This window comes from Chelonia mydas, chromosome 24, assembly GCF_015237465.2.
Source record: "Chelonia mydas isolate rCheMyd1 chromosome 24, rCheMyd1.pri.v2, whole genome shotgun sequence".
NCBI lineage: Eukaryota > Metazoa > Chordata > Testudines > Cheloniidae > Chelonia > Chelonia mydas.
This window is the reverse complement of record NC_051264.2, coordinates 7,501-34,493: the sequence shown is the minus strand read 5'-3', so window position 1 is coordinate 34,493 and position 26,993 is coordinate 7,501. Positions and strand designations below refer to the sequence as shown.

At 41.3% G+C, this 26,993-nt stretch overlaps 1 protein-coding gene and 1 non-coding gene across 6 annotated transcripts; both read right to left on the bottom strand.

Moving 5' to 3' along the window:
- Positions 1–85: 85 nt before the first annotated feature.
- On the bottom strand, positions 86–22,704 carry KHDC4 (KH domain containing 4, pre-mRNA splicing factor). 5 transcript variants are annotated; one of them, XM_007068090.4, is made up of 14 exons: positions 22,566–22,704; positions 22,136–22,376; positions 17,931–18,059; positions 16,302–16,381; positions 12,608–12,660; positions 8,236–8,399; positions 7,701–7,912; positions 6,938–6,998; positions 6,058–6,115; positions 5,574–5,827; positions 4,866–5,021; positions 3,488–3,600; positions 2,566–2,657; positions 86–1,543 (listed from the first exon to the last, which is right to left on the bottom strand). In XM_007068090.4, the coding sequence occupies exons 1-14, from the start codon at positions 22,655–22,657 to the stop codon at positions 1,344–1,346; spliced, it is 1,905 nt and encodes a 634-aa protein (XP_007068152.1). In that variant the 5' UTR covers positions 22,658–22,704; the 3' UTR covers positions 86–1,343. The 5 variants fall into 5 exon arrangements, with proteins under 5 accessions (XP_007068152.1, XP_027686055.2, XP_027686054.2 ...); XM_027830254.3 differs by having other exon boundaries at positions 86–1,534; positions 22,566–22,687; XM_027830253.3 differs by having other exon boundaries at positions 17,931–18,053; positions 22,566–22,687.
- On the bottom strand, positions 8,008–8,135 carry LOC114021344. The gene has a single exon (XR_003565939.1).
- Positions 22,705–26,993: the final 4,289 nt, after the last annotated feature.

Sequence of the window (26,993 nt, the reverse complement as noted above, 5' to 3'; positions counted from 1 at the left end):
GTGGTCACCATTCCAGCCCCAGGTGCATGTGCTGTACCCTAGAAAGTTATCTGACAGAGCTGAAGAAAAAAGATGGAAGCAAAAGGAATATTTGTACATTTATTTATAAGGAAATTATGTTTCTATAATTATTTACAACATGTAGGAAACCAGAGAATAAGTTTATACAAAGCCAGCCAGCCTGCAAGGTAGTCAAAATGTGTAAAAGTTACACTTATTACAATACTTCAAACTATTACTCATGTTTCAAATGCAGACCCGCACCTCCATTTACATTGTGTCCCACCACAGATTAGTGGATTCACACATCAATGTTATCAATACAAAAGAGTAATCTTTTGGCAACAGCTTGCCATGATAAGAAAGGCCCCTTTGCAGTTCCAGTCACTGTAAACAATCCACAATTTATTCAGAGGTTTCGCTTCTGTGCTTCAGTGTCATAGCAGTGCTTGCAATCAGGTCTTTGGAGATACACAAACCAGGATGCTATATTACTTTGTTAAACAGTCATAAAACAAAACTGGTGGAAGCAGACAGAAATTAACAGACGGACACCTACATGACAAGTAGTATCACATGGACCAGCTGAAGAAGGTTAGAGTGTACATACCACTGATATACCAAATATGTCCAAGTATTAGTAGCAAGCCAAATCCACCCAAAATAGAAAATTATGGGGAAAACCTATATTCCCCCCCCCCCCCAAACCCAAGAAATTTGCCTAGAACCAAAAGTTATTTTGAGTTACTGAAATTGCATTTTGGAATTAAGGGGGGTAAGGGGGGAAACACACACACATGGGAGCAGCTTAAAATAAATAAAATTAGCAATTTAAGGAAACATGATCTTAAAAATTAATTGTGTAATGCATAGATTTTCCTTTCTCCAGTGAAAGTCCAAACATTGAGGACATCTGTTGTCACCACTGACCAACACAAGTTGACAAAAGGAAAATTACTTAAAATAAACACACAAAATCTGTATTTAAGTCAGCCTGGCTGTCTGTCTCCATTTCTCAAGCTATCCAGGGCAAGTGGAAAATGCAGGGGGAGCGACATACCTCCCTGTTCTTGTTCTGTGAGCACATTCCCTCACTGTATAAAAAGTCCGTGCTGCACTGAGTTTGTAATTTCAAATAACTTTTCATAGATGACAAATTCACTGCAGAAATATGGATTGTAAAAATATAATAGAATCCCTTTCAAAAGGGAATAGTGCACCTTTAGCAGCTTCTGCAAAGGTAAGAACAATGTACATTTGCAAAGTTCGTTTTGTAATATACATGCATTATTGCTAGAGGAAAAAAAGGTGTAACTGAGGGTACAAAAACTGTTCTGTAGCTTCTATGGTGCCATCCAAAATGGCATCTGTTGTTTAGCTCGTTGTTGTGAGGAAGGATACTGGTATCCCAAACTCCATGCCTGTGAAAAAGTACTTGCATTTTTATGGCCACCATGTTCCTCTTCTTCATCTGATGAATCTCCAGTATAAGACACCAATCCAAACCCCTTTTCAGCCGTTTTCATCTTCTTAGCTGGATGATCTAGAGGGAAAAAAAACATCTCCCCCCCCCCCGCCCCGAGAAGGAAGAAAAAGATAAAAATACCCCAAACAAGTTAATAAATAAAAAAAAGACGTTAATTATAAATTGTTAGTTGGACACCATTTTGAGGTCACAGGGTCAGTGGTCACCCAAGGTCGGATGTCACACGAGACAGCACCAGCAACAGCACATGTGATCCATCAGAACCATGTAAGAGAGCAGAGAAAGAAAAAAGAAACACAAAAGAAAGGTAAAGTTAGCAAATGAGTTTAAGTGACGGCAATTTCACCGTTAAGAGATAAATATGTAAAGAAAAGTCCAAATTTAATCATAAGAAGTCTAATACAATGGCAAACTCTGGCATCAATATTGGGGAAAAACTGAGGTTAAATATACTGTGTCTGCAGCTCTTGGATACAAGGAAATGTGCAACTTTCAGAGCACTTACAAGAACAAGGATTTAAAATGTTCTCTCAAGTAGCGAATATTTGATGCTACAGAATCCTATGAAAAGATGGAATCCACTAAGGATTTCTGTTAGTTGTGGACCACTTTGGGAGAATGTCTACTAGACACATGGCTTATGTTAGTGATTGTCTTAATATACAGAGCTATACAATTTGAGCCTGATGGGAATGTAAAACTATATGATATACCAGTGTTACAGAGCAATTTCTTATCAGCTGTGCCTGGGCGGATTATCAAAATTAAAAAAAAAACAAAAACAAAAAAGAGGCCTTCTTCTTTCTTTCAAATTAGGAGTTACACATATCACAGTTCCCAAGGTTTTTCTAACACTCACTTAAATATTTACCTTAGCTCTCAGAAACTAGGTATCTCATGTAAGAAATGCATGGTTTAAAGCCAGTGGAACATGCCCATCTTCTCACTTAGAGTTGCAATCCCAAGGACAGCCCAGAATTGACTGGGCATTTCAGTATTTGCCAAAGTCAGCATTATATCAGTACCTTGCAAGTCAAACTTGCTTTTGCATATGAATTTGTTTTGTCCATTGTGCTCACCGTGGTTGCCCAATAAGGACCCCGATCCATTTCTTTCTTCGGATTCGGTTTTCATTCCGGTCACTGGAAAAGCTGGTGGAGGCATCAACTGCCTGTTTTAATAAAAGTATTATTTCATTAAATTAAATAATTTAGTAATGTTTAAAATAATTATTGACCTATTTGATTAATTTAATTATTCAATAATTAAGCAATATAAAGTATTGGGTTAGGAGGGATTTAAAGGGGGGGGGGGTGTAAAGTTATACAACATGGGATTGGAGTGAATTCTAACATCTTGCTGAAGATCTACCAGAAACAGATTAACATTATCTTATGATTTTAAAGGAAAGATCCTGCTTGCATGATGTTTTCCCCATCAAGCACAACAACAAACTAGGTAGATGGGCCATCTCACGGATAGCTCACCAAGATTAAGTTTCCAGATAACTTGACAATCTGATCCCTTATATTTCAAAATACCTAAGAAAGTTATTCACTTAGTTCTAAAGAAGATTTGAGAGTTTTTAAAACTTTACCAATATCCCAGATGTATTTTTTCATGTCCTCAAATAAGATCTAGAACATTATTTCTCAACCTCTCTGAACTGACAATTCCTCATTTGAAGTAGAAAAAAAATATTGCAACAACTTCACATTTAGTAAACATCTCAGTGAGAAGCAAACATAATTTGTGAGTGTTTCAAGATGTTGACAGAGAATACTTAACCTTGAAGGTAAGGGTGTGCAGGAAGTGGGAACCAAGATCATCTTTAGATAAGAAAATTTTCAGTGCCTCAGAACCCTTCTGATTGGCTTTTGTGACCCCTGCGTGGGTCACAGCCCACAATTTGAGAAACACTGATTTAGAAGTTCAACTTTTCTTTAGGATTAACAAATATGACTGTAATCCTTTCGTACTTTAGTTAAACACAACATTTACCTGTCCCTCTCTCTCTCCTTTCCTGAGGAACTTGCTGGCTTCGATCCCGCCCCATCGATTTCACTCTGACTGGAGAAGCCTGTACCTAAATTAGTCATATGAATGGGTCCATGCTATGAGCAGAAAAACACATGGCATTAGCAAATCTACAACTGTGATATAAGCTACAGCTCCTTAATGAAAATGTCAGGAAGACCAACCTTTCGGAGTATATTGCAAACTACAGACTGGGTTTAATATTTCTAATTTTCTGGGTCTAATATTTTTGTGATTGCCCTATACATAAGAGATCAGGAAATATCTACTGCTCTCTAGTGTAGTTATTCCAAATGTTTTTCCCTACTGTATCCTGAACAAGATAACTTATGTATATAAACATCTATGGATTGTCACAAAGAATTTTGTATTGCATCTGTAACCACAGTGTCTAAGCCCAGATTTTTAAAGGTATTCAGACTCTTAAGTGCTTTAATCCCTTTTGAAAATTAAATTTAGGCTCCCGAACCAGTTATACGTTGCAATGCTGAGCACTGCAATACCTAAACAATCTCGGCCCAAGTGCTGAGGTAGAAGAGACCTTACACATCATCTAACCCATCTTCCCCACACTGCTCGATTGTACTGCCATTAAGCAGCCAGACAACTATCTACTTCCTTCATAGGCTAAAACAGAATGCTACTTGAAACACCAATTTTCACGTCACATACATTTGTGGGTGCAAACATGTCTGCCATTTGAGATTCTGATCCTGAGTAATTTTTTAAATGTTTTCTGCCAAAACAGCCTTTTAAATGCAAGTTCGGTTAAATTTTACCAGGGGCAATTTGGACTCAGGAGAATACTTCAGGCATGAGAAGGCACTTTTCCATGGTGCAAACTTCCCTTACACATGGAAGTGTCTGAGGAAAAGTTGTAAATTATTTTTTATTAAATTAAATATGGCTGTTTGTATGGAGTAAGATTTTTATCTCATAACTTTATGCCTCATGCTATCTCAAACAATCCTCCTAACTACTAAAACTGCTAGAAACCTGAATAGAAGATTCTGGAAGCAATCAATATACTTTGTCTCACAACAAAAGCTACAATTGCTTTTCATTATGGAAGACTGTGAAAAGGAAAGATTTAATTTTTGTCTGAAAGAAATGGGAGGCACTAGATGCAAATGGTGCATCTATTCCAAAGAACAGAAGTGTGAAGTCTCATCTTCATCACTCATGATTAAATTTTAAGTTCTATTTAATAATTCACTAGCATCTCCTAAAGTGACAGTCATGAAACAACTCAAACTATATTAAGAACGATCAATTTACAGCCAAGTCTCTTCGTAGGGAAGGGAATTGGAGGCAGGTACTAAAATTGCTTATTTTATTCCACCTGGTATCCCAGGAGTCCTGACTCTCTCTCATCTGGTAGCTCCTCAGTGAAGCGCCTCTTTTGGCCCTGAGGCTGTGGTTGGACTTGTGGCGGTGTAGCAGTCGGCAAGGTTGTTTTTACTGGGGCAGCAGGAAGAAAAGGCCCACTCAGCGGACTCTAGTGACCACAAAAATTAAAAATATAGCATGTAAGAATCTGATATTACACTAACAAAGATAACGGTTTAAACTAATTAAAGTTTACACAAAGGAATAAAATACACTTCAGTACTTTCTCCTCATAAGTACTAAAAAGGCAAATAATTTAAAAATTGTATTTAGTTTAAAGGCCCACTAAGTAGCGAAATTGTGGAATGCTATCTTAAAGTGATAGCTATTCAAACCTACTCTACCAGTGCAACTGTAGTGCAGTTTATGAAAATGCCTGTGGTAATTAAAATTATTTCCAACATTAACACAGATAATGGGAATTCAAGAAATTTCTGCCTGACTAATGGATACATGCTATGAATGGAGTTGTCATCTCTTAGGTGATTGTAGCAGTACATGACTCAAAGAGACCCAGCAAAATAGCAGACGTATTTTATACAAGCATATCCTGAAGAAGAAAGTCATCTTGAGTCTTAGAGCTACTATAAAAATTTCTCTATTAGAGGCAGAAACTTGTTAGCCAAGAACTTTAGGCCAAGTTACACATCCCTTTCTCTACCTGGCCGGTGCTAGCTGGAGGTTGTACTTGTGAAATTGGGTACTGTGTGGGCACAGGTGGTACTCCTGTGGGTAATGTTGTCAACACTCCAGGTGCCAGTGGCACTGAAGGTGGTACTATGCCTGGTACTCCATAAGGTGGTTGAACTGGCTGCTGAGGAGGAGGAACAACAGGGTAACCAGACTGGTAGCCATTGGATGGATAGTATGATGGCTGAGGAGGTATGCTATTTATAGCAGCAGGTTGTGTGAAACCTGGTGAGGAGAAAAAAAATAAAAATAATTACTTCTAAATCAGCTGCAGAATCTAAAAAAAATGTAATTGACGAGGAAAGGTAAAGAAGATAAATGAGGGGAAAGACTTTCAAAATTGACAGGGAAAAATAAGACTGTTGCCCAATACCATCTGACTGGAATATATGTAAGTGTAAATATTGCTCATAGAAACAATGTAACTTGCAAACTTCAAAGATATTAACACATACCTGCTAAAGGTACTGCAGTGGTTATTTGATTGACAAATCGGGAGTATTCAGCATGAACCTTCAAAGGACATTAATAGATTAGCAAATAAATGTATACCATGAACCATGTCAGACTAGCTCTTAGTGGGGCAAAGAATATTTCTTACTACATATTTATCCAGCAACTAGCACAATGTGGCCCTGACTCTGGGTTCTACCAAGAGCACAGTAATGATAATGAACCAAGCAATAAAAGGAAAAGGACAAAACTAAGTCACTGGTATGGCATGGCAGCATGACAGATTTTTACCAGAGATGTATTGCTGGAGTCACTAAAGGTTAGATATGACATTCTGAAATATTTTTATCCTTAGAAGGGATGCAGAACTCCTCTGGCGGGGGGTGGGGAGTAAACTCCTCCGCAGAACTCCTCCTGTTCCTGGACTGCAGCAGGGAAGAGTGAGAGAGCTCTTCTCCCCCGCGGCTGCAAAGGGGAGAGAGAACTCCATCAGCCCTGGGGCTGTGGCGGGGAGAGCGCAGGGCTAGAGAAGTTCCACTCTTCCCGCCGCAGTCCAGGGGCAGAAGGAGTTCTGCTTTCCCAGGGCTGATGTGGGGAGAGAGGAGCTCTCTCGCTCTCCCTGCCACAGCCCAGGAGCAAAAAGAGTTCTGTATCCCCCACTCATTACTGGGAGGGCCCATATCACTGCTTCCCCCTCTTGCACACACCCCTGCTCAAAGCCAGTTGTTTCCTTGAAACATACCACCACCAGCATGTCAAAGCTTATGAAAAGTTTTGCCGAGAGCATAATAAAAGCAGTTACAACACTGAGGCATAGCAGAGCTAAAAGGGACCCTGCAATCTCATATTTATGGGAATAAGCCACCATTAAAAGTCACTTACAGTTTGTAATAGATTCTCACACAGCTTTTTGGCAGCTGCCAGACCTTCTGGTTTTGGATGACTGAAAAAACAAGAGTCAGGAACTTGAAAAAAAGTGCATTAGTGGTCTTGCTCTTTTATGACTGAATTTTATGACTAGACTTGGGTGCTTCTTCCTCTTTACTTCCTCCATTGGGTAGCGCAGTACCAGGCCTTTTCCCTCTCCCTTCATATAGGTGATCAACTGCTTGTCTGCTCAACAGCACATCTAGACCTCTGAACTTTCATTTAGAAAGTAAATGTGCCCCCACTTCCTTTTACAATGAAAGTTCAAAGTACAGGAAGTACTACAGAGGTCAGTGACCTGATTGAAAGAAGAACATTGTGTTTTCCTTTTAAATTCTACCACTTGTAAGATACTATCAGTCAACATTAAAAGGAAAATTCTACATTCTTCCTGTAGCCCATCTTCTGCTCTCAGTAACAATTTGATGGTGCTTAGAGTGTATAGACGTAGCGTTTTATGAAACATTTAAACGGGGGCATAACATCTCTTTCTAAACAAATCCAACTAGAACTACACTGTACTGTGTTCTTGTGCAAAGCAGTAAGTTAAGATTAAACTGCATGCACTTTTACCTCTTAATAAAAGCAGTTGCTACATTAGACAGTGTTTCATTCAAGCTTACTCAGCTGTCAGATGAAGATATTTCTATGCTTTCAGCATAACCTGAAATTACATTCCGAATGACTAGATCGCACAGCTTGTTAAAATTACCCATACCTTATGTAGATGTACATAGGTTCAAAGGCTTCTCTGCCTGAAGCTGGCTCTATGCAGCCTGAGCCCTTCCCACGTAGGAAGACCTTGGCACCAGTCTCAATTTGAATGTGTTGTAAATAGGAGCAGCCAGGCCCTTCCACCTTTTCCTTCACATTAAATGTAGGTACAGCATGTTCCAGACCAACAAATAATTTGTCCTGAACGTAATGCATCTGCAAACATACCAGTAGACAGCTAATCATTCTATGTATAAAGTTTACAACTCATTTCAAAGGATAACTATTCTGACTTCTGTAGGAGGAAGTTTAAATGTTGGATGGTACAGTCAGTCCTCTGCTCTTCTGTAAGTAGGACTGCTCTCTCCGTCCCCTTCCTCTAGGAGGATGGTATCAGCAGAGCCCCACTTTACAGACTCCACCTTGTTAATCCTCCAGTTATCACAGCGAATAAGAGTTTAAAAAGACAAATTTATAAATGGATAAATCTTCAATATGAGCATAAAATACTATAAGAATCACAGGTATGCATTACATACCCCTGATTGGAATGGAGGCTTCTGGCCAACAGCGGAAGACAGTTGGGCAATGGGAGCAGGCTGGTGATAAACGGTAACTGTAGCTCCATTGAAAGTTGGACTGGAACCAGTGGCAGCTTTCACTACTCCATTAGTAATTATTTCTTTAATTCGGTTTACAGCTCCTGTTGGGTATAACACAATACCACTTTAATTTCAGGAAAAGCATCCTACCAAATGACTAGATCTTCGGGTTCTTCATACATTAAATCCTTTCCTTTGATTGGACTACCCAAGCCAGAAACCTGCTCTTGCTGTAAACAATATCTGCATTACTGGCTTGCCTGATGTTAATGCCTTGATATTACATACACAGGAGATCAGCCATGTCTTTTCTATTTCCAGAGTGCCAGTGCCAATCCTTTACACCAAGTAGATACTATATTCCCAAACCAGAGGGTGTTTGAAACTGGAGCATTCTAATAAAACTTTTCAGAATCCAAACAAGTATGCACAGGTTGCAAAAACAAAAAAACTACCCCAATCAACCCAATGTTGGAAAGTCTTCCAGGAGCAATAAACTGCTTCCCCAGATCTGTTTCATTCTGACCTCTTCAGCAGAGTTCCAACCCTTAAAGTGACACAGTGCTAAACAAAATACAGCCCTGGCATTCCAGTCAGTTTACACAGAAACAAATACTCTACATTTATACTAGTATTATACACATGCTAACTTCGGAGTGCTAAAAGGACACGTGGACAAGATACCTGAACAAAAGCAAACTAAGGCAACTGATACAGTCTACACATTCACTGTACTGCAATTCTACTCCTGGGCCACTTAATTTGCCACATCCTCACATTATTTGTTGTATTAAATATCATTTAAATCATGTTGCCACTACTCTACATACATTTAGACTACTGAAAACTAAGTCATCTTGAGGATTTTACTGATTTTATGTAATCCTTAGCAGAAGAGAATCACTCTTACTGATACTATTACTAGAGAGATGTTTGCCTTTATTTCCATTATAAATGTTAAGGGTTTTTATTTTTTGCTAGCAATTTTTCCCGAGATGAAACTTGGGGGAGTGACTTCACCCAGGAGAGAACAATTTTCTTAATTTTCATGATCTAAAAGATCAGATTTTTAAAAGAACACAGGTGTTTTTAGTGCTGTTTTCTCATCATGAACACAAGTACCTTTCACATGGAGCTTAAGATCACATTGTTCCGGAGATTCAAACAAATCATTATTTCTCCATTAAGTTAATCATTCCCAACTGACTTTAGTCAGTTATTAATTTAACACTTAAACAAGTAAAATTACACATGCTCTCAGGGATCAGCACCATCATCTGTGAGAAACAAAACAGGAAGCATACCACCCATTGATTAGAAATCCTAAAACGAGTTAAAAAAAAAAAGTTCCATAGCAACACTTTCCAGTCTCTAATATGAAGAGTCCATGGGCCTGGCCTCATCCTTAACACTACCGATTACACCACAGTGAAAGTCTCTTACTTGTAAAAAGAAAAGGAGTACTTGTGGCACCTTAGAGACTAACCAATTTATTTGAGCATAAGCTTTGGTGAGCTACAGCTCACTTCATCGGATGCATACTTTCCACAGTATGCATCCGATGAAGTGAGCTGTAGCTCACGAAAGCTTATGCTCAAATAAATTGGTTAGTCTCTAAGGGGCCACAAGTACTCCTTTTCTTTTTGCGAATACAGACTAACACGGCTGTTACTCTGAAACCTCTCTTACTTGTGAGTTCTCAACCTTTACGATTTTTTTAACTAGTTTCCTATTTTTCAATCTAGGTTTTGTTTTTCAAAATAGGCTAAAATAAAAGACTTGTTTATATTGGGGAGCCACGTGAACATTACATTCTGGTAAAAACATTAGAACTTAATAACTGTGGTTCCAGCTCATTTGTGCATCCTAGATTTTGCAAACTGAATTTTGCTATCAGTATGCTTGGAGACAGAATACTAGTTCAGAATTTCAAAGTGAGCAAAATCAAAATGCTTGAAATTAAAATGTAAAAATACTGAAAACTCATGTTAAAGGAGTATGGTTCCAGATGCAAAAAAACCCACTATAGCTCATGTCAAGGTTCCTTCCCCACTCTGAACTCTAGGGTACAGATGTGGGGACCTGCATGAAAGACTCTCTAAACTTATTCTTACCAGCTTAGGTTAAAAACCTCCCCAAGGTACAAACTTTGCCTTGTCCTTGAACCGTATGCTGCCACGACCAAGCATTTTAAACAAAGAACAGGGAAAGAGCCCAATTGGAGACGTCTTCCCCCAAAATATCCCCCCAAGCTATACACCCCCTTTCCTGGGGAAGGCTTGATAAGAATCTTCACCAATTTGTACAGGTGAACACAGACCCAAACCCTTGGATCTTAAGAACAATGAAAAATCAATCAGGTTCTTAAAAGAAGAATTTTAATTAAAGAAAAGGTAAAAGAATCACCTCTGTAAAATCAGGATGGTAAATACCTTACAGGGTAATCAGATTCAAAACAGAGAATCCCTCTAGGCAAAACCTTAAGTTACAAAAAGACACAAAAACAGGAATATACATTCCATCCAGCACAGCTTATTTTACCAGCCATTAAACAAAAGGAAATCTAACGCATTTCTAGCTAGTTTACTTACTAACTTAACAGGAGTTGTAAGTCTGCATTCCTGATCTGTTCCCGGCAAAAGCATCACACACAGACAGACCCCTTTGTTCCCCCCCCCCCGATTTGAAAGTATCTTTTCCCCTCATTGGTCATTTTGGGTCAGGTGCCAGCAAGGTTACCTTAGCTTCTTAACCCTTTACAGGAGAAAGGGTTTTGCCTCTGGCCAGGAGGGATTTTATAGCAGTGTATACAGAAAGGTGGTTACCCTTCCCTTTATATTTATGACACCTCACTTACAAATATAGATAAAAACGATGTACAGAATCACAATGTAAATGCAAGCCACAATATCTCTATATTAGTCATTAATGCAAAAACATAGAACAAATAAATATGGTTGATATGGAGCCAGATATTGCCCAGGTGCAGTCCAATGAACAGAGGAGCAAAGGTCGCTTTACCCCATCTTTGCAACTGCTGAATTCAGGCCTGGTCCAGGTACTGGCATGGCCCACAACTGCTGTTCTAACCTACAGCTGTTACCCCCACAGCTACCTATGGAGCTGCTCCACAGCCCAAAATATCCTAACTACAAAGTGATCCAGCAATATTCCAACGTTCCATTATAATGGGGCCTGCAAAGGAGAACAGGATGTGGTGACCTATGCTGGCCCTGTGCCAAGAGAATTCCCAACATGGGGACCCAACAGATGTTCTGGCCAGAACTGGGGTCCTTGAGTCAGACTGCAAGTGGTAACAAGATGTGTTTTTTCTCCCCAGTAATGTTTAGGATAATCTATGCAGTTGGGTGATCTATATTAGCAATTATTTAAAAATATTTGTATGTAGAAATTACATAATTGAAATCTGCATACATTGATAAATCTGTACATTACAGAAAAGGTTTCACACTGGTTTATCAGGATTAGGGTGGGCATAAGAGGGCTGCAAGTAGTGTAAAGGAGGTAAACTGGGAGGGTGAACTGACAAGAAGAGCAGACGTGAAGTTGAACAACTTTATTTATTCCTTTGCTTTTTTTAAAATTTGTGTTGGTGGGCTATGCAATCTAGCTTCTCTAATTCAAAACTCACCTTTCGTAACAACAACCCTGAGGGCTGGTCTACACTGGGAGTTTACATTGGCATAGCTCTGTGTCTCAGGGGTGTGAAAAATCCACACCTCAGAGATGTAGCTATGCTGACCTAACCGCCGGTGTAGACAGTGCTAGGTTCATGGAAAAATTCTTCCATCAACCTAGCTACCGCCTCTCAGGGAGGTGGATTACCTTCACCAATGGGAGAACCCCTCCTGTCAGCATAGGCAGCATCTACACTGAAGTACTATAGTGGCGCAGTTGCAGTATTGAAGCTGTGCCGCTGCAGAGGTTTAAATGTAGGCACGTATCCTTAGATTTGAATATACATGATCAGAGAGAGGGCCTCTCCACTTATGCTCCACCATGCCAGTTCTTGCTGTGTCTCACCTGCGGACAGATGGCAGATTATTCCTTTTGATTGTGGGGCTGCACCTGAGCTCAACAAGTCACACCTTGTGGTCCATCAAAGCCTTAGTTTGATGACTTGTAGGATGCAATGGAAAATGCTTCTGTCTTTTCAACCAACAAGGGATTTACCATTAGTGCATGAACTGTTACCTTCTCCCAGATGATTTACAGCTCATAATAAAAATATACATCAAATTAATAAAAAAACGCAATAATACAGGACACAAAATTATGTATTACTTACTGTCAACTAGCTCTCGTGTCTGCCCCTGGACATGGAGATACAAAGGCCGATCCCTATTAAAAGAAAACCAAAACATTCTATGAAAGCACTGACATCACCATCCAGTAATGAATTCATCCCAATTCCATTACAGTTTTGATAATGCTACATACTTTTCGTTAATAAATATAACAACAATCCCTGCTGAATTCTGAGAGAAATGGCAGCAAAGCAGAGATCAGCAGCCTGAGAAAGTGTAAATAAAAGTAACTGAGTATTTCTTAACTACGTATTTTTCATTGAATTTCATGACCCCTTGATAGGCAAAGGGATACAATCTACATAAAAAAATTCAGAAGTTCCTTATTTGAATGAATGAAGACTCCCTAGATTAATAAAACCAGGAACTTGAAAAATATAATTAATTTTAATCATTTACGTTGCATTTACTCTTTGGATTTCACTTATCTGGTTCAATTGCCCAAGCTTTGTCAGTTTCACTTTGTGGTTTGCATATTAACATGCTGCCATCTCCCAGACTTTTATTGTGACAGGTCTACCAGCCCAAGAGATGGCAAGCTCCACACAGTGTGCTCCTCACTAGGAGTGACATCTTGGCTCTACTGAAGCCAATAGCAAAACTCCCATTGACTTGGGGCCAGGATTTCACTCTTAACAGCATGCAAGCCATAATCCAGAGTTCCATAATGAAGCGCATAACACCTCCCACACACATGCTATTTAATAGTGCAGCAAAATATTAAATATGCATTTATAGATCTGAAAAGTGAAACTCCACCCTGGTCACATTCATGAAGGCACCTATCCTTGAGCTGGTTATGTAAAGAAAAGGTACCTCGAAATTTACATCATGCTGCAATTTCATCAACAGCATTATGATAAACTACTAATTTAAAAAGAACAGGAGTACTTGTGGCACCTTAGAGACTAACAAATTTATCTGAGCATAAGCTTACATGGGCTACAGCCCACTTTATCAGATGCATAGAATGGAACATATAGTAAGATATTTATACATACAGAGAACATGAAAAGGTGGAAGTACCCATACCAACTGTAAGAGGCTAACTAATTAAGAGGAGCTATTATCAGCAGGGGAGGAAAAAAAACTTTTGAAGTGATAAACAAGATGGCCCATTTCAGACAGTTGACACGAAGGTGTGAGGATACTTAACACGGGGAAATAGATTCAATTAGTGTAATGACCGAGCCATTCCCAGTCTCTGTTCAAACCTAAGTTAATGGTATCTAGCCTGCACACGAATTCAAGTTCAGCAGCTTCTCACCGGAGTCTGTCCCTGAAGTTTTTCCGTTGCAAAATTAATCACTCAGTGACAGACTTAAAGGTGGCAGAGAGGCTGAAGTGCTCTCCCACCGGTCTTTGAATGTTATGATTCCCGATGTCAGATCTGTGTCCGTCTATTCTTTTGCATAGAGACTGTCCGGCCCGGCCAATGCACATGGCAGAGGGGCATTGCTGGCACAATGGCATATATCACATTGGTAGATGTGCAGGTGAACGAGCCCCTGATGGCACGGCTGATGTGATTAGGTCCTATGATGGTATCACTTGAATAGACATGTGGACAGAATTGGCACTGGGCCCCGCTGCAAGGGTAGGTTCCTGGGCCAGTGTTTTTGTTGTATGGTGTGTGGTTGCTGGTGAGTATTTGCTTCAGGTTGGGGGGCTGTCTGGAAGAGAGGACTGGTCTGTCTCCCAAGATCTGTGAGAGTGAGGGATCATCTTTCAGGATAGGTTGTAGATCTTTGATGATGTGCTGCAGGGGTTTTAGTTGGGGGCTGAAGGTGACGCCTAGTGGCGTTCTGTTATTCTCTTTGTTGGGCCTGTCCTGTAGTAGGTGACTTCTGGAATATGAACAAGAGGCTGCCTGGCAGCTCTCTAACTCCACATTCTACAGGCAATTATCCTCTGATCCCACTGAAGATTACCAAAAGAAACTACACCATCTGCTCCAGAAACTCCCTGAAAAAGCACAGGAACAGATCTGTACAGACACATGCCTAGTACCCCGACCAGGGGTATTTTGTTTGCTACCCAAGATCCATAAACCTGGAAATCCTGGAAGCCCCATCTCAGGCATTGGAACCCTAACAGCAGGATTGTCTGGCTATGTGAACTCTCTCCTCACGCCCTACGCTACCAGCACTCCCAGCTATCTTAAAGACACCACTGACTTCCTGAGGAAACTACAATCCATCGGTGATCTTCTAGAAAGCACCATTCTGGCCACTATGGATGTAGAAGCCCTCTACACCAACATTCCACACAAAGATGGACTACAAGCCGTCAGGAACACTATCCCCGATAATGCCACGGCAAATCTGGTGGCTGAACTTTGTGATTTTGTCTTCACCCACAACTATTTCACATTTGGGGACAATATATACCTTCAAGTCAGCAACACTGCTATGGGTACCCCCATGGCCCCACAGTATGCCAACATTTTTATGACTGACTTAGAACAACTCTTCCTTAGCTCTCATCCCTTAACGCCGATCTCTACTTGCGCTACATTGATGACATCTTCATCATCTGGACCCATGGAAAAGAAGCCCTTGAGGAATTCCACCATGATTTCAACAATTTCCATCCCACCATCAACCTCAGCCTAGACCAGTCCACACAAGTCCATTTCCTAGACACTACTGTGCTAATAAGCGATGGTCACATAACCACCACCCTATACCGGAAACCTACTGACCGTTATTACTTACCTACACGCCTCCAGCTTCCATCCAGGACACACAACAAGATCCATTGTTTACAGCCAAGCTCTAAGATACAACCGCATTTGCTCCAATCCCTCAGACAGAGACAAACACCTACAAGATCTCTAACTACAATACCCACCTGCTGAAGTGAAAAAACAGATTGACAGAGCCAGAAGAGTACCCAGGAGTCACCTACTACAGGACAGGCCCAACAATTAAATAACAGAATACCACTAGCAGTCACTTTCAGCCTCCAACTAAAACCCCTCCAGCACATCAAAGATCTACAACCTATCCTGAAAGATGATACCTCACTCACAGATCTTGGGAGACAGACCAGTCCTCGCTTCCAGACAGCCCCCCAACCTGAAGCAAATACTCACCAGCAACCACACACCCTACAACAAAAACACTGTGCTTATGCTCAAATAAATTTGTTAGTCTCTAAGGTGCCACAAATACTCCTGTTCTTTTTTCTGATACAGACTAACACGGCTGCTACTCTGAAACCTACTAATTTAAAGCTTCACTTGAATCTCAAAGCAAGAATTCCTAGTCTCAACGTAAATAAATTATTCTTGAAATGCTCATAATACTACATACTGAAATACTTGACAACAGAGATAAACCTTCACATGTACTAAAGTTCCTGGGAGCAGCTGAAAGCGGTTTTGATTTCATATTAGTTCGACTATTACCATAGTTATTTAGTATTTGCACTGCTGTAGCGATTAAGAGCCCTAGTCATGGGCCAGAATCCCACAGTGCTAGGTGCTGTACAAACACAGCTAGACATGCAATCAGTATTTCAGCCTGATGATAATTAGCCTATTAAAAGCCTCCATAATAACCACAATACCGACCTACTCTGCTACATAACAGAGAATCTTTGAGGGTAACTATATATATATCCACATAAGTATCCAACCATGATGCCAAATAATTTAAAAGAACTACAAACCCAGGTGCTAATTTTGCTTTCTCCTCCACAGTCATGAACCTCCCTCGAGTAGAGACAGCTGCTCCACTCAGACGACTTATCTGTAGACATTAAAAAAAAAAAATCAGTTATGAGTAAGGCCCTACTTGAATTGCAGGATGATTGTAAAATAATTGCTGCTGGGTTGAGGACAAGACATGGAAAATAGCGGAAAAGTAATCACAGACTTTATCAATTTGGCCAGAGAAGACCTACTTGTTTAAGAAAAATTTGCTGGAACAATATAAACACTCAAGTATTATGTTACACCTGCTAATTTTTTTTTTTGGATAACCAGACATTTTGCTGCAACTATATTACAGTCATTAATGCATGGAGCTGAAAGCACAAGTCGCAGATGCCTGGGGCTAACAGCGGCAGCCCCGGGTGGCTGACAAAATTGGGGTGGAAGCCTAGTATTGCAGGATCCACAATCTTGCAGCCTTAGTTATGAAACAAGTGGAAACTGAAACAGGGACCAGATAGTCAGTGAAAATTAAACTGATTAAATAAAGATATGGAAACACTTTAGTATGAAGAGAGATTGTAAAGACCAGGACTGTTGATTTTAAAGACATTACCTGATAGAGAGATGATAAATACTATACAAAAGTTACATTGGGCACTTCAGTTTACCTTTAATTATATAAGACAACATTAAATTATGTCGAAAAAGAACATATTTAAAGCTGAAAAAAGGAATTTTGTTTGTGGTACCAAATTACAAGGGTTTCTTTTTTTTTTTCTTTTTTTTTTTAAGAAAGGGGACTACAAATCCTCTGGGTTCAGGATATAAGCAAACCTCTAACTAATGGGCATCAGCAAGACACCTCTTTCAGGGGCAATTTATTTCACTTTGTTTCTTACATCTTCATTTGAAGCTTCGGATATTGGCCACAGCCAGAAGTCCAGAATAGATGGACCAGTGTTCTGATTCAGTATGGCAATTCCTATATTTCTACAAAGACTGAACAGGGGTGTTGCCTTTATAGCAAGAAAAGGAAAAACCAGATGAAGTGAGCTGTAGCTCACGAAAGCTTATGCTCAAATAAATTTGTTAGTCTCTAAGGTGCCACAAGTACTCCTTTTCTTTTTAGGAAAATCAATGCATTTAAAAATGTTCCAGCTATGTGAGTAATCAAAGTCATACTCAAGATAAATAAGACAATCTGGAACAGAAGGCACTTCTATTTTAACATCATAAGCAAGATTGATTTTTATTAGTCCCTAGAAGATAAGAGTTCTAATCTAGTTGTTCACATCTAACAACATGGATTCCCTCAAACTGGAACATTAAAACTAACTCATTGGAGAGCTGAATGTTGCTCCAATCACAGGTGCTACCATGTCTCAGCATGAGGTCTCTATGTAAATTATTTTGAATATTTTTACAAGCAGTTACATATTTCACTATTCTGTCGCATAGTTTCAAACTCAGAATCTAGTCACTCTGGCCAATACGTTACAATGTGGCTTATGGACCCCTGCCCTCTCCCTATCCACAACCCAAACACTTTTTCTAGGAACCTTCCCTGAATCGATGAACATTAATCCTTTTAAACTTTAAAAACAGTTGAAAGCCAAAGAATTAGATACAGCTTTTTTACACACCTCATCCTGAGTTTGTCCTCTTGTCAACAGGTTTCTGCACGTGAGGGGCACATCATTGATTTCCACTTCTGCTACTACAAGGTCATCTTTACTTTTGCTTGTAGCCGAACTTTTCCCTGGGGCCTGTAGCTTCAACAGACCATTACAAAACTTTGATACACGGCAATACTCAGTTGCACTATATAACAAGACAACTTGACCAGAATGGTCCTTTAACACAAATAACAATGTTGTCTTTTTGTATCTCCTTTCACTCTCTGAACTCATTTGCTTTACAATAAAAAATTATTAGTTATATCTAGTATTCATTACTTACCTAGCTCTTCACATCTTCAAACATCCTGTATAAATACCAACTGATTAATCATTCGCAACACTTCTCTGAGATGGGTATTACTGTTTCCATTTTACCGACAGAGAACCTGAGAAAGGAAGGTCTTTGTGGCTAAGGAACTGGATTCCTGTGAGACTTTGGACAAGACAATTTCTATTTGCCTCAACTCCCCATGTGTAAAATGGGGAAAATACTTTCACACTTAGTGTAAACTCTTCCAAGATGGGACTGTCCTTACTATGTGTTGGTACAGTGCATAATAAAATGGGGCCCTGTTCTCAGGTATAGTTTCTAGAGGCTATAATAAGACAAATAATCATGATAACAAAGGCACAAAGAGGTATAGCTGGAGGAGGTTACAATCACTTTGGAGGACAGGATTAGAATTCAAAATTATCTTGATAAATTGGAGAACTGATATGAAATTAATGAGATGAAATGCAATAATGACAAGTGCAATGTCCTAGACTTAGGATGGAAAAATTAAATGCACAAATAGAAAATGGGGAAGAACTGGCTAGGCAAAAAAGGATTTGGGGTTATAATGCATTACAAATTAACTATAAGCCAATAATCTGATGCTAATATAGTTTTGGGATGTATTAACAGGAGTGTCATACGTAGGTCACAGGTAACTGTTACGCTCTGCTTGGCACTGGTGAGCACCCAGTTTTGGGCACCACACCTTCAGACGATATGGACAAACTAGAGAGAATCCAGAGGAAAGCAACAAAAATGATGAAAGGTTTAGAAAAACCAATTTACGAGGAAAGATTAAAAATACTGTGTATGTTCTGTCTTGAGAAACAACAATCAAGGGGGGAACCTAATAGTGAAATACATGGTATCATTGGTCTTTATGGAAACCAAGTAAATTAGGAAACATGAGAAGTTACAATACACTTAACAATACTCAAAAACATCCAGAGAGTGGACACACTTCATGCTCCTTCCATGGTGATTTTGAAGACTGCTTCAAATCAATATACCTTCTCATGTTTCTTTCCAGGAGATGCAAGCAATACCCTACTGAGGCCAAAAACTTCAGATCCTCATGTTGGAGCCCGTATCATGAAACAATAGAGAATGAGGTTCTGTGATTGTTTCATAGGAGGTTAAACTCATCAACCAATTTCACCAGTGAGCAAAATTCTGAAGATTCCTGGGAGAAAGGAGATCTTAGAGAAATGTTTACTACATAAGCCCATATAACAAATTTTCAAAGCAAGTTTTAGATAAACCTTCCATCATTTCAATATTTTTACTCGGTGAATAAAGACTCTGACAAAATAAGGACTAAAATTTTTAATGCAACTTCACAGCACTGGCTCTGTTAGATTATGAAAACTTGGTGGAATTGATGGTTCTTTCTACCATCAGCAGGTACTGGAAATTACAGCGTAAAATGTACCATAAATATCCACAGTTTTTAAAGAAATGTTTATTAACATTACATGTCAACCGGCTAGAACAGGGGGCTAGGAGGCAGGAACATCTGAGTTCCAAATCTGGCTCTACCACTGACTAGGGGGTTCCTTTACACTACAGCTGGAGGTATAATTTCCAGTTCCGGTAGACACGTCTCCTAGCTTTGATTGAGCTAGCATGCTAAAAACAACAGTGTAGTTGTGGCAGTGCACTCATGGCACGGGCTTAGAGTCTCAGATGGAATTAATACTCAGACAGCTAGACAGTGCTGCTGCCCATACTGCCTCAGCTACACCGACATTTTTAGCATGCTAGCTTTATCAAAGCTTGTTAGGATATGCAAGGGTTAAGTAAAGAGCTGGGTTACCGCTAGCATGGTATTAGAGAGGAAGGCATGGGCAGGCACTCTCTTCGTTTGATAAATAAAGTGCTACCCCTCTCCCTTCCCTTTCCCTTGTTAAGGATTAATAAGCATTGCAGCTGCATAAGGAATGTGGGGATCTAAAAGATACTCTTTGCGTAAAGCAGTATTATCTCCCCCTCCCTTCCTTCCCCAGCAACATAAACGAGTTTGGGGTCTGTCAAGGTTCCTTCCCAACTCTGAACTCTAGGGTACAGATGTGGGGACCTGCATGAAAACCTCCTAAGCTTATTTTTACCAGCTTAGGTTAAAACTTCCAAGGTACAAACTATTTTCCTTTTTCCCTTGGACTTTATTGCTGCCACCACCAAACATCTAACAGATATATAACCGGAAAAGAGCCCGCTTGGAAACGTCTTCCCCCCCCCAAAATCCTCCCCAAACCCTATACCCCCTTTCCTGGGGAAGGCTTGATAAAAATCCTCACCAATTTGCATAGGTGAACACAGACCCGAACCCTTGGATCTTAAGAACAATGAAAAAAGAAATCAGGTTCTTAAAAGAAGAATTTTAATAGAAGAAAAAGAATCACCTCTGTAAAATCAGGATGGTAAATACCTTACAGGGTAATTAGATTCAAAACATAGAGAATCCCTCTAGGCAAAACCTTAAATTACAAAAAGACATAAAAACAGGAATCTACATTCAATTCAGCACAGCTTATTTTCTCAGCCATTTAAAGAAAACAGAATCTACCACATATCTAGCTAGATTACTTACTAAGTTCTAAGACTCCATTCCTGTTCTGTCCCCGGCAAAAGCATCACACAGACAGACAGAGCGAGACTTTGTTTCTCCCTCCCTCCAGCTTTTGAAAGTATCTTGTCTCCTCATTGGTCATTTTGGTCAGGTGCCAGCGAGGTTATCCTAGCTTCTTAACCCTTTACAGGTGAAAGGTTTTTTCCTCTGGCCAGGAGGGATTTTAAAGGTGTTTACCCTTCCCTTTATATTTATGACAAGGTCATGGCCCCTTCCTCCCGCCCCTGTGAGCTGCTGATTATGGGAACATGTGGCTATAATTACTGCAAAAAATGTATTTTCAAGATAAAAATTATTTGTAGAATATGCTTATGCTATAAACAGTAAGGGGTGGGGATAATTATATCCAGTATATAGCTATTAATATTCATTGTATGGGCATTCATATTACTCAATAAGGGTTTTGGGGGTGTTGCAGTAAACGTAGATATTTACATATTAACTTAAAATTTAAAAAAAAGTATGCTGTAACTAATTAAGTGCTTACTCGACAATTGGGTTGAGGGGAACAAGCACCGCAATAAAGAAGCGCATCTACTCAATCCGCCGATGGGTCAGCCTGCTCAATCTTCTAACAAAGCTGGTGTGTGTATATCTACCTTAACTGGAAATTACACCTTCAGATGTAGCATACGGGTACCCTATGTGAATTTTTAAGCAAGTTACTTATGTTGTGTATGTTTTTGCATCTGTACGGAAAACTTCCTGTGAGGATTCTTTAATTAAGGCCCTGAACATGTCACTAAACACATGGCTAACTTTAAACATGTGAGCAGTGTGGGCTCAAAAAGGCTACTTGTTAAAGCTTAAAGTTAAATATGTCTTTTTATAGGATTGAAGAATTAATATGCATAAAGTATTTTGAAGAAGCTATAAGTTCAAAATATTACTAAGTCAAGTTAAACTTTTTTTTCTTGAGGAGAGTTGTAGAACTGATCTCTCAATAACTGAAGCATCTCAGTTTCTAAAGTCTTCTGACTACAAAGTGGGGTCTTTCTATTGAATTTTGTATCATCCAAGTCCCAACATGGAGCTTCCTGTTCAATTATTAAATTTCCATTATGTTTAAATCATTTTATTTTTTTTAAATCTTATACTCTTTTCAGAAAATTGACAAAATATCTGAAATCTTTCACAGTTCACTGGACTGTGCCTTTGGCCTTAAACCCTAGACACTAGGTATCTTGGTAGCAAAGTATATTCACGCATTATAGCAGACATAAAGAGAGGTGGCCACAACCCCCTACCCTGCCACTCACTCACTTTGTCTGTAGTGTTCGCTGTTGGTTTCAGTTTTCCTTTAGCCATGAGCATCGCATTGATTTTCGCTGCCACAGCAGCAGCTGCATCCAGAGCCCCTGAGGGGGCCGCAGAGCTTTCGGAACCCTGCACACCGGAGACGCCATCTCCGCTGCTCTGGAAGGGGCGGCCAGGCAGTGGGGCCGAACCAGGGATAATGAAAAGAGCAGGAGACGGACCGGGCTGGTCCCACTTACTGCGGCGCCTAGAAAACAAAACACGCTCAGCTTCATCTCAGCTCCGACACCCCCCCCCTTCCCACCGAAGTCTCCATCCGTCTACCCCCTCCCCCAAACTGCAGGGACCGTCCTCGGCCCGGACCCCCCCTCCGTGGAAATGCTGACTCCAAACCCCACCCACCGACCAGACTCCCGAGTCCTGGCTCCCAGCTCACCCGCCAGCGGCCCCAGAATCTCGCTGCCCTGTGCTCCCCGCTGACATGGCTCCGACCCGGCTCAGCCACCTCCGCTCCAAACCCTTCGTCATTTCCGCCAGCCCAGAGCCAACTGACGCAATTTCCGACCGTTGTCATGGTGACTGCACAGTTCCAACGACTTCCGGTGTCCGATTCCACAGGAGTCCTGTCAGTGGCGGTGTGACGGCAAGTTCCGGTCACTGTTCCCAGTGGGATATTCTTGATTGCCTTAGCGATCCGGTCCGGTAGTGTTCCTATTATATTATTTGGCTTACCAAGGCACTGTCGGGCACTGTTCACGGCAAGACTAGGACGTGCAGGGCAGCAATGGGTTTAAAGAAAAGGAGTACTGGTGGCACCTTAGAGACTAACCAATTTATTTGAGCATGAGCTTTCGTGAGCTACAGCTCACTTCATCGGATGCATACTGTGGAAATTGCAGAAGACTTTATTATATACACAGACACCATGAAACAATACCTCCTCCCACCCCACTCTCCTGCTGGTAATAGCTTATCTAAAGTGATCATCAAGATGGGCCATTTCCAGCACAAATCCAGGTTTTCTCACCCTCCGCCCCCCCACAGACAAACTCACTCTCTTGCTGGTAATGGATGGGCTATTACCAGCAAGAGAGTGAGTTTGTCTGTGGGGGGGCGGAGGGTGAGAAAACCTGGATTTGTGCTGGAAATGGCCTATCTTGATGATCACTTTAGATAAGCTATTACCAGCAGGAGAGTGGGGTGGGAGGAGGTATTGTTTCATGGTGTCTGTGTATATAATAAAGTCTTCTGCAATTTCCACAGTATGCATCCGATGAAGTGAGCTGTAGCTCACGAAAGCTCATGCTCAAATAAATTGGTTAGTCTCTAAGGTGCCACCAGTACTCCTTTTCTTTTTGCGAATACAGACTAACACGGCTATTACTCTGAAATGGGTTTAAAATATCAAAGTTGCATCTCTGTTTCCGAAGATTGAGGCGGATCGTGGCTCGTTCTCCGCAGAGCTGTGAGAGAGAGCCCAGGGTGGGGCTAACAGTGCTGCGGGACGAGATCAAGGGGCGCTATAGCACAGCTCTGGGCAGAAAGGGTATGCTGCAAGTTTCTGAAGGTTAGGTTGCTGCAGAGCGGCAGGAGGTGGTGAGTTATTGCCCTAAGCCTCCCATGCTGAGCCTGTTCTTCTCGTCAGCCTACTTTCTGCCTTTAATCAATGGCTGCTAGTTAGCGTAGCCTGCGGCAAGAAGTGGTAACACCAGGGATGCGGCCCCCAGAAGGCAAACACAGCACTCAGGAGGCAAACCCAGCCCCCCAAAGGCGATCCCAGCCCTCTGAAGGCAATCACAGATCCTTGAAGGCAAACATGGCTGTCAGAAGATAATCCCAGCCCCCAGAAGGCAATACCTCAAAGGCACTCATGGCCCCCAGACGGCAAACATGATACCCAGAAACCTATCATGGCCTCCCCAAAGCCTATCACGGCCCCCCCGAGAAGGCAATCACGGCCCCCAGAAGTCAAACATTGCTCTCAGAATGCAATCACTGATTCCAGAAGGCTCACACAGCCCCCAGAAGGCGATCACAACCCCTATAAGCTAATCATGGCCCCCACAAGGCAATCACAGCCCCCACAAGGCAAACAGCCCCCAGAAAGAAAAGGAGTACTTGTGGCACCTTAGAGACTAACAAATTTATTTGAACATAAGCTTTTGTGAGCTACAGCTCACTTCATCGGATGCATTCAGTGGAAAATACAGTGTGGAGATTTATATACACAGAGAACATGAAACAATGGGTGTTACCATACACACTGTAAGGAGAGTGATCACTTAAGATGAGCTAATACCAGCAGGAGAGCCGGGGGGGGGGGGGGGGGGAAAACCTTTTGTAGGGATACTAAACTATCTAAACTACTACATGCCACAAGGGCCACAACAGTGGTTCCCTTAACCCACCCAGCAATATTGTTAATCGATCCAACTATACTCTTAGCCCAGCAGAAGAATCTGTCCTATCTCGGGGCCTCTCCTTCTGCCCCTCCACCCCCATGAACATGATACAGTTCTGTGGTGACCTAGAATCCTATTTTCGACGTCTCCGACTCAAGGAATATTTCCAACACACCTCTGAACAACATACTAATCCACAGAGACCTTCCTACCAACACTACAAAAAGAAGGATTCTGGGTGGACTCCTCCTGAAGGTCGAAACAACAGACTGGACTTCTACATAGAGTGCTTCCGCCAACGTGCACGGGCTGAAATTGTGGAAAAGCAGCATCACATGCCCCATAACCTCAGCCTTGCAGAACACAATGCCATCCACAGCCTCAGAAACAACTCTGACATCATAATCAAAAAGGCTGACAAAGGAGGTGCTGTCGTCATCATGAATAGGTCGGAATATGAACAAGAGGCTGCTAGGCAGCTCTCCAACACCACTTTCTGCAAGCCATTACCCTCTGATCCCACTGAGGGTTACCAAAAGAAACTACAGCACTTGCTCAAGAAACTCCCTGAAAAAGCACAAGAACAAATCCGCACAGACACACCCCTGGAACCCCGACCTGGGGTATTCTATCTGCTACCCAAGATCCATAAACCTGGAAATCCTGGACGCCCCATCATCTCAGGCATTGGCACCCTGACAGCAGGACTGTCTGGCTATCCTCCTCAGGCCCAATGCTACCAACACTCCCAGCTATCTTTGAGACACCACTGACTTCCTGAGGAAACTACAGTCCATCGGTGATCTTCCTGAAAACACCATCCTGGCCACTATGGATGTAGAAGCCCTACACCAACATTCCACACAAAGATGGACTACAAGCCGTCAGAAACACTATCCCCGATAATGTCATGGCAAACCTTGTGGCTGAACTTTGTGACTTTGTCCTCACCCAGAACTATTTCACATTTGGGTACAAAGTATACCTTCAAATAAGCGGCACTGATATGGGTACCCGAATGGCCCCACAGTATGCCAACATTTTTATGGCTGACTTAGAACAACGCTTCCTCAGCTCTCGTCCCCTAATGCCCCTACTCTACGTGCGCTGCATTGATGACATCTTCATCATCTGGACCCATGGAAAAGAAGCCCTTGAGGAATTCCACCATGATTTCAACAATTTCCATCCCACCATCAACCTCAGCCTGGACCAGTCCACACAAGAGATCCACTTCCTGGATACTATGGTGCTAATAAGCGATGGTCACATAACCACCACCCTATACCGGAAACCTACTGACCGTTATTCCTACCTACATGCCTCCAGCTTTCACCCAGATCACACCACACGATCCGTTGTCTACAGCCAAGCTCTACGATACAACCGCATTTGCTCCAACCCCTCAGACAGAGACAAACACCTACAAGATCTCTATCAAGCATTCTTACAACTACAATACCCACCTGCTGAAGTGAAGAAACAGATTGACAGAGCCAGAAGAGTACCCAGAAGTCACCTACTACAGGACAGACCCAACAAAGAAAATAACAGAACGCCACTAGCCACCACCTTCAGCCCCCAACTAAAACCTCTCCAACGCATCGTCAAGGATCTACAACCTATCCTGAAGGACAACCCATCACTCTCACAGATCTTGGGAGACAGGCCAGTCCTTGCTTACAGACAGCCCCCCAACCTGAAGCAAATACTCACCAGCAACCACACATCACACACCAGAACCACTAACCCAGGAACCTATCCTTGCAACAAAGCCCGTTGCCAACTGTGCCCACATATCTATTTAGGGGACACCATCATAGGGCCTAATCACATCAGCCACACTATCAGAGGCTCGTTCACCTGCACATCCACCAATGTGATATATACCATTATGTGCCAGCAATGCCCCTCTGCCATGTACATTGGTCAAACCGGACAGTCTCTACGTAAAAGAATAAATGGACACAAATCAGACGTCAAGAATTAGAACATTCAAAAACCAGTCGGAGAACACTTCAGTCTCTCTGGTCACTCGATTAGAGACCTAAAAGTGGCAATTCTTCAACAAAAAAACTTCAGAAACAGACTCCAACGAGAGACTGCTGAATTGGAATTAATTTGCAAACTGGATACAATTAACTTAGGCTTGAATAGAGACTGGGAGTGGATGGGTCATTACACAAAGTAAAACTATTTCCCCATGTTTATTTCCCCCCCACACACCCCACTGTTCCTCAGACGTTCTTGTCAACTGCTGGAAATGGCCCACCTTGATTACCACTACAAAAGGTTTTCTCCCCCCCCCAACTCTCCTGCTGGTATTAGCTCATCTTAAGTGATCACTCTCCTTACAGTGTGTATGGTAACACCCATTGTTTCATGTTCTCTGTGTGTATAAATCTCCCCACTGTATTTTCCACTGAATGTATCTGATGAAGTGAGCTGTAGCTCACAAAAGC

What these genes read in the sequence shown, in the direction of transcription:
- KHDC4 (XM_007068090.4), bottom strand. Translation starts at nt 22,657, where the DNA reads ATGACGAAGGGTTTGGAGCGGAGGTGGCTGAGCCGGGTCGGAGCCATG. An exon ending in CAGCGAACACTACAGACAAA is followed by an intron (nt 18,060 to 22,135) that starts GTGAGTGAGTGG and finishes GGTCTGTTGAAG; the next exon opens with CTACAGGCCCCAGGGAAAAG. An exon ending in CTCCAGCTAGCACCGGCCAG is followed by an intron (nt 5,022 to 5,573) that starts GTAGAGAAAGGG and finishes TGTGGTCACTAG; the next exon opens with AGTCCGCTGAGTGGGCCTTT.